The sequence below is a fragment of the Xenopus laevis genome, chromosome 5L (genome assembly GCF_017654675.1).
Source record: "Xenopus laevis strain J_2021 chromosome 5L, Xenopus_laevis_v10.1, whole genome shotgun sequence".
Classification (NCBI taxonomy): domain Eukaryota; kingdom Metazoa; phylum Chordata; class Amphibia; order Anura; family Pipidae; genus Xenopus; species Xenopus laevis.
The window spans coordinates 133862812-133878152 of NC_054379.1; the positions used below are offsets into that span (position 1 = coordinate 133862812).

At 39.2% G+C, this 15341-nt stretch overlaps 1 protein-coding gene across 1 annotated transcript in view; it reads left to right on the top strand.

Moving 5' to 3' along the window:
• Positions 1-9615, top strand: part of sgpp2.L (sphingosine-1-phosphate phosphatase 2 L homeolog) — a 31920-nt gene extending 22305 nt beyond the window's left edge. Inside the window, 3 exon segments of the mRNA NM_001097668.1 lie at positions 1881-2060; positions 2617-2706; positions 8383-9615. Of these exon segments, the coding sequence (NP_001091137.1) occupies positions 1881-2060; positions 2617-2706; positions 8383-8922 (810 nt within the window). The 3' untranslated portion in view covers positions 8923-9615.
• Positions 9616-15341: the final 5726 nt, after the last annotated feature.

Here is a 15341-nt window from a genome sequence, read left to right on the forward strand (position 1 = left end):
ATTAGCATGTAATATTACATGTGTACAGAATTTATATATATTTTATATATATATATATATATATATATATATATATATATATATATATATATATATATGTATATATGTATATATGTGTATATATATAGATAGATAGATAGATAGATAGAGATATATATATATATATATATATATATATATATATATATATATATATATATATATATATATATATATATATATATATATATATATATATATATATATATATATATATATATATATATATATATATATATATACAGATATATATATATACCGAGCACTGCTCCTTGTTATCTATCAGCAATATGCTCAGAACTCCTTCCTCCACTTTGGCATAGTCTTATTTTTAGCAATTCCGTCAGCCAAAAGTGTTTTCTGCATCTGTAACTATAGAAACGGCTGTTTGAGGTGCCCAAGTCACAGCCAGAGGTGTCTTCCTACATCAGCTCAAAAGGGATGTACCAAATACCTAACACACAGAGAGTGAGCCAATGACCGGGTGACCCATGGTGCCCACTTTGTTCCCAAAGCTCTGATGATGAAAGCCAAATTAACTCTCCTACCAGTGACCTGGAGTGATCACAGTGTATTGATGGAGAGAAGTCCTGGCTATTGTCTGTCTCTGCGCTGTTGTAAAAGATGTCTACAAGCTGTCTCATCATAAAACATGACTAGACAGTTATTCTTCAGTAGGGCAAATGCCTCAGGCTTCGAGATTCCCAGGATGCTTGGGATCTGATTAGCACAGGCTAGTGCAAGAAAGCATTGTTGTGTGCGTTGCAAAACCCTTCAGTAAGCAAGGAAACAAGTGAACAGAGAACCATAAAAAAGACTTTAACATCAGTACGTTGATTCCTTTAAGTCCATTATAAATTCAAGGTTGATGCTATTTAATGCATATAGTGGAATGTCGATCCAGGGATTGGTCCAATTGTCTTTTGAAGTTCTCCTTAAGTGACAAATGTGAATGTTAGGCAGGAAGGGGGCAGCTGAATGACAGTTATGCTAAAATAATATCGAACATCACCTTTTTCCCCGAATGAAATGTTTTTTGTCATGTCTCAGCTATAGTTGTCATTGTCCATCTGCAGTGATACTGTCTGAAAGCTTGCTTGTCTCTATTGTAGGCAATGCATATGTTTAGAGTGCACCGACATGCCGACACAACAATTTCAAATACAGGTATAAGAGAAGCATAATGCTTGTGTAGGGTCTGATTTTCAGTTCAGCCAAGTACACAAAGGGCCCAAACCGCCCCCACCAGCCAACTTTATAGTCAATTTCTATGGCATTTTACAGCAGCACCACATATTGTCAGTCCTGGCCTGCATTAGCCTAAAGGTCTCATTAACTATTTGTGTCAGACTGTGTCTCCTAGAGGCCCAGATAATCTGAGATACAGGGCCCACGCTCATGAGCTATAGATAATAATACATATTACAGTTATATAGGCCTATACTGGAAATTTTCCTTGACCCATCAAGAGATCCTCTGGCCCTTTAGCAGGCAAGTCCAACCCTGTTTGCTACTGAAAAGTATCCAGCTTTGTTTTCCTGATGCCTCAGTTTGATTTGAATGGGAAACATCTGATAGCATTGTATTCACTTTTTTTTGGGTTCAGAAATGCGCATTAGTGTGAGCTACAAGGCATTCCAGTGCTAACCCATGCATTATGTTTTGCTTTTGATATATGTATTAAAGTCCGTGGTGTTGAACACATAAACAGAGGAGATAATAATTGAAAACCTTCTCTATGACAATGTGATCTGTAGTGCTGAAAGGAAACTTCCAATGATGTAAATTTAACTTCAAAATTTACAACCGCTTTCATAATCCCACCTGCTTTGCCTTTGCAGATTGTCATGTATTTAGGCCAAGCTTCTAAGGACCTTCTAAAATGGCCACGTCCTTCATCTCCCCCTGTGGTAAAGCTGGAAACCAGAGTAGATGCTGAATATGGAATGCCCTCTACACATGCTATTGCTGCTACTGCAATCTCATTCACCTTCCTTTTGGCAACAATGGGGCGATACCAGGTAGGGAACTATTTTTTGAATTATTAATATTGATACCAGGTAGGGAAGTATTTGATTTGAATATTGGATATTTCCACGATTTCTCTGGAGTCTAAGCCCAGTCTGGTGGAAGATTTTTCTTCCTGAAGTAGATGGCTCTTTAATACAGTGATGTAACAAAAGTCGTGGTAGCTCATACCAACCAAGCAGCAGGCCACATTCAGGGGCGTAACTATAGAGGAAGCAGACCCTGCGGCTGCAGGGGGGCCCAGGAGGTATAGGGGCCCCATGAGGCCCTAATTCATATACAATTTCAATAAATATTGGAGAAACAAGTCAACCTCTAAACATTTCGGGGGCCTGAAAAATAATTTGCTGTGGGGCCCAGTAATATCTAGTTACGCCACTGGCCACATTTACTGGTCATCTACTGAAAAGCAAAAAAAACGCTAACACATTCTTGTCCTGTACTGCATTTATAAAACCTAAATGATCCAGTTAAGAACCTATTTTACTGTAAAATGTTTTGAACCTTGGAATGCAAAATCTAATTTTTATCTTATGTTTCTTTCTCCAGTACCCATTTTGGCTTGGATTTTTGGCTGCACTCTTCTTATCCACTCTTGTGTCCCTCAGCAGGCTGTATACAGGGATGCATACTGTGCTGGTGAGTCCTGCTCTTGGTACTTTCTTAGTTGAAGGTTACACAATTCAATGCATATATAGTATATGTACCCCCACTTTCCAGGCAATCACAACACTTATTCTGCAGTTAGATGGACCTCCATTTCCACCAGAATGGGATCTAAATCTGTGGTATCTAAATCAATTAATATAAATGTCGGGTGAGATTTGTGAACTTTGTAGACTGATCAATAAGTAATGTTGTATTAGGTCCGACTGCCAGTTAAGGCTCTACCAATTTCAGCATGCCAGGGCAATTCCAGCATGCTTTAGCTGTAATGCCTGTTAGTTCAACAGATAGTGGGCTGTATGGTAATGATTTCTAGGGATAGGTTTGTATTTTAAAGGTGAACTAAAGATTAACAAAAATGTACGGTTTTAATGATGCGCTAAATGTTTTGGGATTCTGTGCCAGCCCAAGGTAACCACAGCCATTTATCTGTGCCTCTGAAGATACCCCCATTAGCTCCCTATTTTATTTCTGCTGATTCACTGCACATGCTCAGTTACTTGTGCTCAGGGGCCGACTCACAAAATTCTGCATATATTGAAAATAAATGTCACAATGCAGGGCTGATTAGTAATTAATTAAGATTCACATTATATGGCAGCTCAGAACACAGGGCAATTTGCATCAGAATTTAATCATCAGCCCTGTAGCATCAGCTTTTATGTGCACCTCATTTTCTGCTTGATCTTTTGCAACAACCCATAAACTTGGCTTCTCAACAGCAGCTCAGACACTCAAGCTGACACTCCTAACAAAACCCAAGATGGTGAGATCCTCTGACAACTTTAAAGCCCTGGATCAGTACAGTTAGAGAGATGCTGAACCTTTAGGCTGGTGCAATAAGTTCATATCTATAAGATACAGCATTTCTGTTTGCTGTCACATGGGACTACCCTAGCACACTCAGAAGATCTATATGATTAATAAGTCTATCAGAACCTTTCTGACCCTACAGCACATTGGTTTCATCTGCCCCTTCAATGTAGGGAACACTACCCAAGAGGGATGCACTTCCACACCATGTGTTGGGGTCTTGGTGAGGCTTGTCAATCAGCTTGGCCCTATGTCACTTACAGTTTCTGCACTGATCAGATGTCACCCGAATAGCCAACCATTTCATCCTTCAAGAATTTATGTGTTGGCTAGTCAAGAGGAAATATATTACAATATACTCCAATTGCTGTTAAGTACAATTAGTGACAAGTTCATGAGGTTATCTTGTGGCATTTGCACAAGAGTGTACCCACATCTGCCTTCACATATCAATCCTGGCAACACTAAGGTGAAAGGTTGAGTCCTGCATATCCCCCAACAATGGCACTGTTCATAGGCAATTTACGATCTTGTTGACTTCATTACATTTAATCTGCCCTTTTTATGATATCTCTGGTACAAATGGTACATTCCTTGGAACCCTGTGAATGGAGAGTCTGTTCACTAATCTTGTATTTATGTCTATCCTGCTGTGAGCAGCCAAAGAGATGCTCTAAATTCTAAAGGTAGTTTAAAACCATTTGTTAGCAGCTGTTGTATGGTGCTTAAAAGACAATAGTCTATGATGTAACCCAGTGATGCCCAACAAGTGGCCCGGGGGCCACATGCAGGGCCCCTGTAAGCTTAGCTGTGGATCCCATGCTATGAACTAGGAACAAAGCAGGATCCCGCACACCCAACAGATAACAACATGCTTGATTCTTGACAAAGGGGTTTTACTCCCCAAAACGTTGCATCGCACTCCGCATTGAAATACATTTTTGAAGATTTCTCATAGTCCTGTGTGCCGTTGGAATTCCTTTGCTGTCCCATGCTATGAACCCATCAGGAAGCCTTTGTCTGTTGCCTGCACAGTGTTCACTTGCATGCACATATCATAAAAAACTCAGTCACAAAAAAAGTGACTTAAGGCCCCCATACACGGACAGATATAAGCTGCCGACAGATTAAGCCAAACGAGCAGATCTCCCTATGCATGGCCATCTTTATTGCAATATTGAGTCAAATACTTAAAAGAGAAATAAAGCCTAACTAAACCCGTAAGCTAGAAATGTTGTACATTATGTGTTGGGCTTTTATACGAGCCCAAGTCAACTACGGCCCTTTAGCAGTAAAGATTGGTGTCTCCAAAGATGCCCCAGTAGCTCCCCATCTTCTTTTCTGCTGATTCACTGCACATGCTCTGTGCTGCTGTCACTTACTGCGCTTAGTGACCCACTCAATATACAGTACAGTACAGTACATATAAAATAGAAATGTCACAATATAAGGCTGATTAGTAATTAATACAGATAATTACTATATGGCAGCACAGAAACCAGTGCAATTAGCATCAGAATTTAATAATCAGCCCCGTAGCATCAGCTTATATTACAGACAAACCTCATTTTCTGCTTGATAATTAGTGACGACCCCTAAGCTTAGCTTCTCAACAGCTGCTCAGAGCCCACTGAGCATGTGAGTGTTACAGACACTTTCCAAGATGGTGACCCCCTGTGACAAGTTTGAAGTCCTGGATCATTGCTGCTATTGAGAAGCTGAAACTTTAGGCTGGTGCAATAAGTTCAGTATATAAAATATGCCATTTATAACAATTCATTTTTAGGGTTTAGTTCTCCTTTAAGGAATCATACCCTGCAACACTCTATTGAACACCTAGCTGGCCTGATGGCTCCCACACTGATGCAGCAGGAGACTAGCCCCTAGTCAAAATTAGAATTAGAGACAAACTCTTCCCGTTCTCAGCCATTCAAAGATTTGGGATGAGAGAGGAGCACTTAATTAGTACATGGTGGATATTTGAATGAGTATTATTACCCTCTGAGGAACAATAGCATCTATTGGCAGACTCACAGCAGGAGGGGTGGGAAATACAGTGCTGGCCAGAGATTCCCTGTCCCTTCCAGCAGAGAATGGATTAGAGTTCACAGGAACAAACTCATTTAATGTCAATCTAAAGTTGAGGAAATTTTGAATATTTAAAGCCGCAAAAGTATTTTGAAGGTGAGTCAAAGGAATTCTTGTAAGGATGGAATCTAATTAAAGGAGAAATTAATCATTTCTGTGGGGTTAAAAGGGAAAACACAGGGTTTTAAAAATACAAAAATGTGACTTTAAACTGTGGCTTTAAGGGTTAGTTCACACAGGGCGTTTTGGGGAGATTTGGTCACCTGGCGACTAATCGCCTCGTTTTTGCGGCGACCAATCTCCCCAAACGCCTTCCCTGTTCCTGCGCTGGCTAAAATGAAAAAACGCTGGTGCTAATCACACGCGGCGATACGTTTTCCGAAGTCGCCCAAAGTTTCCTCGTGAGGCAACTTCCGGCGACTGCAGAAAACGAACCGCCGCGTGTGATTAGGCCTCGGTGTAGTGGAAATATCAGACATTACCAACACCACCGAAAAGTAAAGCGCTAATGATACAACAACTGGGGAGCAGCAGGCTTGTCATCTTGGTCTACAAAAAGGATGTCCAACCAGACCCTAAGGGCAATGGCACTGATGTGTCCCTCCATTGCATTTTTATGGAACTCAGTCTTGCCCAATGACTCCATAGACTTCTTTTTGTGACATCTCAGTTTTGATATAATTTCCTCAAATATGTCTTCATATAATGGGCTCATAACATCAAAGACATTGGATAGCACTGGCCTGTAGAAATAGAAGAAGATGCTAGAAGAGGACAGGGCCCTGAGACCTAAGGGGCCCACTGAGCACAAATTGATTATTTACTACAAAAAAAAAAACATTACGAAGGGGCAATTTCACAGTACCATGTGTAGGGTATGATATATATATATATATATATATATATATATATATATATATATATATATATATATATATATATATATATATATATATATATATATATATATATATATATATATATATATATATATATATATATTGGCATAGCCACATGAACATTGTAGAGGCATAAAAAGGAACAGTAACAACAAAAAAATAAAGTGTTGCCCTGCATTGGTAAAGCTGATATGTTTGAACACTACTATAGTTCAAATAAACAAGCTGCTGTGTAGCAATGGCGGAAATTGTAATAAGACTATATGGCATAAGTAGATAACACCATTATGTTCTACAGAGCTTATCTGCTGTGTAACCTGAGCCTCATTTGAATGGCTGTCCCCATTGCTACACAGCAGCTTATTTATATAAACCAGGGGTCCCCAACCTTTTATACCCATGAGCCATATTCAAATGTAAAAAAAAAGTCAGAGAGCAACATAGGCAACTATGGGCTAAGATTGGCTATTGGTAGCAATTCGATGTGGACTTGCAGTCTACAGGAGGCTCTGTTTGGCAGTACACCTGTTTTTTAAACAGCTAAAGTTTGCTTTAATGCCAGAAATTCAAAAATAAGCACTTGCTTTGAGGCCACTGGGAGCAACATCCAAGGGGATGGGGAGCAACATGTTGCTCACGAGCTACTGGTTGGGGACCACTGATATAAACTATAGTAGAGTTTCTGAAGCAAACACAGAGGTTTTACCAGTGCAGGGCAACACTGCATTATATTTTTATTACTTTAAAACGATTTAATTTTTCGACGTTACTGTTCTTTTAATCAATTTGTAGTGGGGGGGGGGTGCCCTCTGTTGAGGAGAATGCTAATACAAGGCTTTTCCAGTGTATATACACAGCATGGGATTAGGAAGAAATGCTGATAATGCTAGTTCTGTATTCTCTTCAGTATTTTAGTGCCCTCTCTTGGTGATCTCTTTAATTCCTGAAGTCTACTGAACTGCTTTGTAAAAAGGTTATATTAGGGATGTTCGTTTCATTACCTTAAAATGATGATCTCTAGCTCTTGCCAAAATAAATACTCTAAATTTGTCAAACCAATCTTTATAGGAATTGGTAAATTACCAGGTCACTTCTGAACCTTTGCTTCTGAGTCTATGTGGGACTAGTATTGTTTCCCACAAGGCAGTTGCCTTTTCAAACCTATGGCTGCAAATGCAAAATACAAAGTCTTGTCCTTAATTGTATAACTTTATTCCAAGTGTAAGTGTCAAAGGGCTTATTAAAGCAAGTATAGAGATAGTCAGGCTTCAAGAACTATTAATAATAATCGGACCTATAAGCACATTTCATTGTAATACAACGGGAGTGGGGGTCGTGGGCATGATCAGAGCATGAGTAGCTAAAAGAATGTTGGCTTAATAGTTGCACTGGTTACATTTGTTGCCATGCAAAGGAGTTTACCACTAACGAATGACTTGAAGGGGAGGTGCAGCATATGTTAAATGCAATTTAATCAGAACCGTTGCCACTGTACAAGTACAAAATTCAATAATTGGTCTCTAGGTTCTTCAGTGATATTTGCAGAACCTGCAATGGGAAGGTGCAAAGGTAATGGGTTGCTATTGAGAACTCGTTTTTTTCTCATTCAGATAAGGACACTAGAAATGACGTGCTTCATGTGTTACCAAAGTATGTGGGGGTTGCAATAAGCAACCTAAGCACCATCACACACCAAGAAGTATCACTAGCTCTACCATTGTGTATGTTGGAGAGCATCATAGTGCTGTTTATACATGTGGAATAAAGTACAGAGTTCAAATGATACAAACTGGAATATGTACTAATCTCTAGACCTTGTCTAACAGTCTCTTGTATGTTTTGTTTGCAGGATGTAATTTGTGGAGCTTTAATTGCCCTGTTATTTTTGGCATTAACTTACCCCGTATGGGACAAGATGGACAAAGTGATTATTGGCCACCCTCTCTCTCCAGTATTTACAATCATTGTGGGCTTTCTCTCAAGTTACAACTACCCTAAAATGGATCATTATAGCACCACCCGAGCTGACACTACGACTATAATTGGAGTGGCAGTGGGCACATGTGTGGGGGTCTCAGTCGGCAAACTTGAACTGAATTCCATGCCTTCAGCACACTTTCCACTGCCCATTCCCCCCATTAGTTTGCATCAGGTGGTACTACAAACAGGGAGGTTTCTTCTGGGGGTCATTCTTCTGCTCATAACACGATTTCTTGCAAAAACACTCTCACTCCAGGCTCTTGGTAAATGGCACAATGTTTGTACTCAGGACCATCTTGTAAAGCAAAGACTGGAAATTGAAGTTCCTTACAAATTTGTGACCTACACTTCAATAGGTCTTGTTGCTACGGCTGTGGTTCCTCAGCTGTGTGACTTTCTAGGAATATAAGGGGCACAAGGAAGAGTTATCAGAAGCTAAGCTAGCTGATGTACTGCTTTAAAGTAACCGTCACAGACATTAGTGTATGCTACTATGATTGTCCCAAAACTGTTAGAAACATGATTTCCAAGTCCGAAGCTCAGTACCAGCCTGCCCTGATGTTTAATTTGAGAAAATGAAAATATCCAACCAACTGCTGAGCGATTGCACAAGGCTTTCTTTGTGATTTCTGGGATTGTGTTGGTGATGCAACTGGTGATCACAACTGAGTGCACTTTAGTATAACTAAAGTCATGTTACTTATTAGGCCTCCCTGTGCATTGAAAGAAAGAACAACCACTAAGAAGGAAATGACCACACTGTAACATGATTATAAATAACTTCCAGCAACCGATATTGTGGCCTTGGCTTCATCACCGGGAACCATGACAGTATTCCTGTTCTACAGCACTGACATATCTCTTGGTGTCTTCTATATTATCCAGTTTGTATTTTGTTAGTATTTCCAATTCTCCTTTATTAAAGGAGTAGGCTGAAATGAAGACTGAGGGTTAGTAATTAATGCGTATATTATATATACACATATAAAGAAATCACAATAACCCAATGAAGTCGGATGGTCTGATGTGAAAAAATGTACATTGTAATTTATAATCTTTAGTAAACAAAATATAATCATATTTAAAAAAAACCTTTTGAGATGATCAAAAGATGAGTTTTTCTTGCTTAAGGGGGTTGGTCTTAAGGTAGTATTGATGTTACAGTAAACACAGTATCTAGGACTCATATCTGAGGGTTCCTGCTACAGGTATGGGACCTGTTATCCAGAATGCTCGGGACCTGGGGTTTCCGGATAACGGATCTTTCCGTAATTTGGGTCTTCATGCCTTAAGTCTACTAGAAATTAATTTAAACATTAAATAAACCCAATAGACTGGTTTTGCTTCCAATAAGGATGAATTATATCTTAGTTGGGATCAAGTACAAGGTACTGTTTTATTACTACAGAGAAAAAGGAAATCATTTTTAAAAATTTGGATTATTTGGATAAAATGGAGTCTATGGGAGATGGCCATTCCCTAATTCGGAGCTTTCTGGATATCGGGTTTCTGGATAAGGGATCCTATACCTGTATATAGATGCACTGGTTGACACTCAAGGTATATTTATCTGTTTGGCCCAAACAGATAAATATTTTAACTGCCATACGCTGGTAAGGGGTAAATAGTATTGTTCTGTTCATGGTCTGGTCTGAATCGGAGATGATGGGCATAGACAGAAGCAGTAGCTCTTCCTCTGCCGAAGCACAATCCACCTGCCGACGATGTGCAACAATTGATATTTAAATTGGGACAAATCAGCTCCATTCCAATAGCACGGATTCTACTTTGATATGGTTGAAATAGGCCAACTCTGGTTATGTATGGCCACTTATAGACTTCTTTAGGTCTAATTCTGACTGTAGCAGGCAGTTGGCACCAAATAAAGCAAACCTGGGGCCTTTGGCATTGCTGCAATCAATACATGACAGGGTTGGCTTCATATATATCTGTGAAGTTATGCATATAATACAAATTAAAGAAAAACTCAAGTCTATTTTGTCGTCCATGTGTACCAGACCCTCAGCAAGGGGAGCATTAAACATAAACCAAAAATGAGGTAGGCACTCATAGAAACCAAAATTATTTGTCTTCAGCACACGACTTACTTGTTTTTGTAGGGTTTATTCGATCTCAGGCTGCTTCCAAGCCCAACAGCGAAATGAAGCACACCACCATACTTCGGCTCCTGCCTTTTAAAAAAATTATTGCAGCAGCAATGTGGCTCACACTGGTCACTAAAAAGTCATAAAAGCCATAAATGTTTATAAATGTAACATCCTAGAAAGCCTTACGCATTTCATGCTTTAAAAGCACTTAATCATAGGCTGAATGTTTCCAACTAGAAGTGACAAATTATAGGAACAACCACCAATCCAAGAGGCTAAATGTAGCGCTATATAAATAAATGATGATGATGATCTACAATGCATACCGTTTTAGTTCACGTATGGCTTCCAATATGTAAATGAAATAAACCCTAAACAGTGGTGTAACTAGATTTTACTGGACCCCACAGCAAATTATTTTTCAGGTCTAGAGGTTGACCTGTTTTACCAATATTTACTGAATGTATATATGAACTAGGGCCCCATGGAGCACCCTATACTTCCTGGCCCCCCTGCAGCTGCAGGGTCTGCTTTCTCTGTAGTTACACTAATGACCCTAAACAAATAATAAGCATTTAAAAAACATGAGTGATGGTCCAGAGGGTGTGCACGAGTGTGAGGATACAGTTGCAGAATTATTCAGCGAGCTACAAATTGCAAAAGAGATCCAGTTATTTTCCAAAATATATTAGTATATATCTGCAAATAAGGAGCTATGAGGTTCTGGATGACATAAATGCTGTTTTTGTTGTATTTAAGAGTTATCTACCTGCACTGCTGACTTTCCTGAATGCTGTACTGTACATTTTCACTGAACAAATATAGTTATACCGTCTACGCAATGCATAGGTCATCTCTATAAATAATGAAAGAATAATTTCATTATATTAAACAGCGGATACAGTTACAGATGTCTTTTTGTCACTTGGAATTTAAATATTGAAAGACAGGCAAACAGTTGGCCTGGGTTCAAATATGCAAAAACAAAAGTGCAAGATAAAATATCTCCTGTCCATTGTACCCTGCCCCACAACCAGCGCAGGCTGGAACACATGGACCAGAAATTCTCTCATGAATACAGTGCTGTCTGCGTTCAACAGCAATATATTCCTGGTGGGGGAAGCCATGTAGGTGTCCCACCTACAGATACCCGAAGTTAGGGTAAAGTGTGCCAAGGGACCCTCTACTTGTGGACAGGTTTGCAATTTTACAACCTTTAGTGATCTAGCAGTGCCATCCTAAGTCTTCTCTCCTTATGACCACAATATTGATGTGTGGCTCAGGAAAAACTCAACCCGAACCAACCTTAACCACAAATTGTTGCCATTGTAGAACATGCACCCGACCCGTAGACACATCATCTTGCTCTATAAGCTACTTCTGAGCGCACCTCTGGCTACAAGAAAGGGTATCTTCAGGGTACTACCCCAGTCTGACCCACAATGGCTGAACCTCAACCTGAACCCTCCTAGGCGGTGGTCAACCTGCACAGCACTACATCACAATGGTGAAACTCATTAAAATTGTATTTAGGCTGAAAATGGCATTTGCACAGTTTAAGATGATCTCTTAGTCCTTAGGTTTAAATGTTTAACATTTCACAGACTGTCTACAAGGAAACCAATGCCTACAACGTCAGCTTTTACACGGTCTTTACACCTACTATCTTTAATGACCGCTTATTTCAGAGGTTCACAAACAATATATAAAAAGGTATGGGATTCGTTATCCAGAAAGATCCGAATTACAGGAAGGCCTACTCCTAATTGATCGTCACAAAGCTGCATAAATCTATATTGGTGGGAAGAAAATGCTATTTTGTTTAAATGTTTTTCTGCGGGCTTATGGTATGGTGATCCAATATCCCTAAAACACCAGGTCACTAGCATTTTTATATATACAGTGAAACCTTAATTTTACATTAAGTTTTTGCTAATTTTACACCATTTTCTGGTGGTCGCATCCTATATAATAAAGTTGAAGTGTCTCTGCGTCCAGTCCCTGTGTCCGTGGGATTGCGCTACTGCGCATGTGCCCCACAGACCGTCTCTCGCGAATTTAAACTCTAAAATGGGTTTTTATAAATGTTTTACTACATATGTTCTAGCTCCCGTTAATTTAACGGGCTTAATGTCTAGTCAGTATATAATGCACAATACATTTACTTGATTTTACATTTTTTTTATGGTTCCCTTAAAATTTGTGTTTTATTGTACTTACAGTATAAATACCTTTTCTTATACAAATGTGTTTGACGTTCAAATACTGCCATTATCCTAATAGCCCCTTTCTAGTTTATCTGTTAATGATTTACATACAGTATGTATATCCAAGAAAAAACACACAACTTCACAACTTTGTTTAATTTGCGCCTCATGTTGTAAGAAATAAATACAGAAGTAAGAGATTTCGTGTTTGCAACAACTTTGGACCTCGTTCACACTAAAAACATTGTAGAAAAGGTTCTGAAAAAAAAGCTGATGTGACTGATGGGCATCATTTTCAAACAATTTCACTTGGAAATGGTTTTTAAGACAGGAAGTTAATTTTTTTTATACTTAAAATAGGTCTATTACGACAATAGACTAATTGGCCTATTGATGACTGCTGTGATCAGTACACCCATGGTGGCATGAAGATATGGCCAGGGACACACAACTCCAGTGACGCCATTGGTCAGATATTGTATCTGTATTAATATTGTATTGGGCTGGTTCACCTTTGAGTTAACTTTTAGTATGTTATAGAATTGCCAGTTCTAAGTATCTTTTTAATTGATCTTCATTATTTATGTTTTATAGTTTGTCATTATTTGCCTTTTTCTTCACTTTTCAGCTTTAGAATGGGGGTCACTGACCCCATCTAATAAATAAATGCTTTGTATGTTTCCAAATTTATTGTTATTGCTTCTTTTTTATTATTCGTCTTTCAATTCAGGCCCTCTCATATTTATATTCCAGTTTATCATTCAAATCAATGCATAGTAGATAGGGTAATTTGGATCCTAGCCACCAGATTGCTGAGATTGCAAACTAGAGAGCTGCTGAATAAAAAGATAAATAACTCAAACACCACAAATAATAACAAAAGAAAACCAATTGAAAATTGTCAAATATCACTCTGCATCATACTAAACGTTTACTTAAAGGTGAACAACTCCTTTAAGGACTGGCAAGTCCAGCATAAATCAGCCAGCAATAATCGCAACTGTGTGTAGAACTTTTTAAATTATAGTCCATTGTGCAGTCTTCTTCTGAAACAGGTACAGATGGTACCCAAGACTGCAGCCCTAAGGGTGGTGGCACAGGCTGCTATTCGGGGAGATTAGTCGCCCGATGAATAGGCGATTTGTCACTGGGCGACTAATCTCCCCGAATAGCAGCCTGTGCCACCACCCTAAAATGTAGAATCTACTCTGAGAACTACTTTTTATTCCCTACTTGATAATCAGTGCCAAAACAAAGCACCTCGTCTGCCGTTTCCCACTGAGATAAATGCCTGCTAACTTTCCCATTAATGGGTTTATAGTTGTTTTAACTGTTGAGCAACCTATAACCACAGCTTTCAGCTGCTTCTTCTGTAATCAATGGCTCCAAATTCCAGGCTTCAAGGCCCACCAGGGGTGCTGGTATTTTTTTTTAGAATGTGCTCACATGAACAAAGTGAATATCATTAGCACAGGTGGACCTCGCATAATGACTTCTCTAAAGATTAATTCAACTACATTTAGGTGAGGACTAAACTAAAGCTGTTAACTCCTGAAACAGACTTTTGTTCCCACGTCCAATAAGCAGCAGTGCCTCAGGGCAGCTACTGATATTCATTCTACAATAAAGCTGGGAGCCATGTTGCCTTTCTTATTCTGGTGGATGTGTCAAAAAAATATATATTACTAAGAGGCAGTATAGTTTGGAAATTCAAAATGGGGAATCCTGATGGAGTCAAAGTTCTATTCCCACTCGATCCTCCAAATTACTTAATAGTCTGACTCTTCGACAGGTTGGTGGAGTAGCCATCTCCACTGCAGTTACATGATGTATAATGGAAACCGGAGAGTCTTCAAATGTGAATGAAGTAGTTTTTATTGATGCACACTTGTGCATCAATAAAAACGACTTCATTCGCATTTGAAGACTCTCCGGTTTCCATTATACTTCATGAATCCTGATGGAGTCAGCAGGTTTGATGAATTAGCATGTTTATCAAAGACTTTTGGCATTGATTTGACAGTTGTGCGGTCGAATAAGTCATAAAATAAACAGTTGCCAGTTTTTCCATAAGCATGCTTTTTAGGGTGGTGGCCTCGTGAGGCAACTTCAGAAATTCAAAGAGATTTGTATGACATCCTGCTGACGATGTGTATTCATGCCGGTGGGTGGGCATTTCGGGAGATTAGTCGCCCGAAGTAGAGATTTGTTGCTAAGCGACTAATTTCTCTGTCTGCCACGACTTTTAAGATGGTCATACACCGAAAAATCCCCTCGTTTGGTGAGTTCACCGAACGAGCAATGATCAGATTATAGTGTAGATAAATGCACGCCATCGGGAGAGGACTAAATAAAACTGCCGGCACGGTTTTTGCCCTGACAGGATAATCAACAGGTCAGATATTACTTGGGTGGACAACATAAACCTTATGTCATAGCCAAAATAAGTACTTTTCGTCTGTGTGTGTAAGATTGAGGCTATAAGGGCCCCATAGAGGGAAACAAGTATCTGG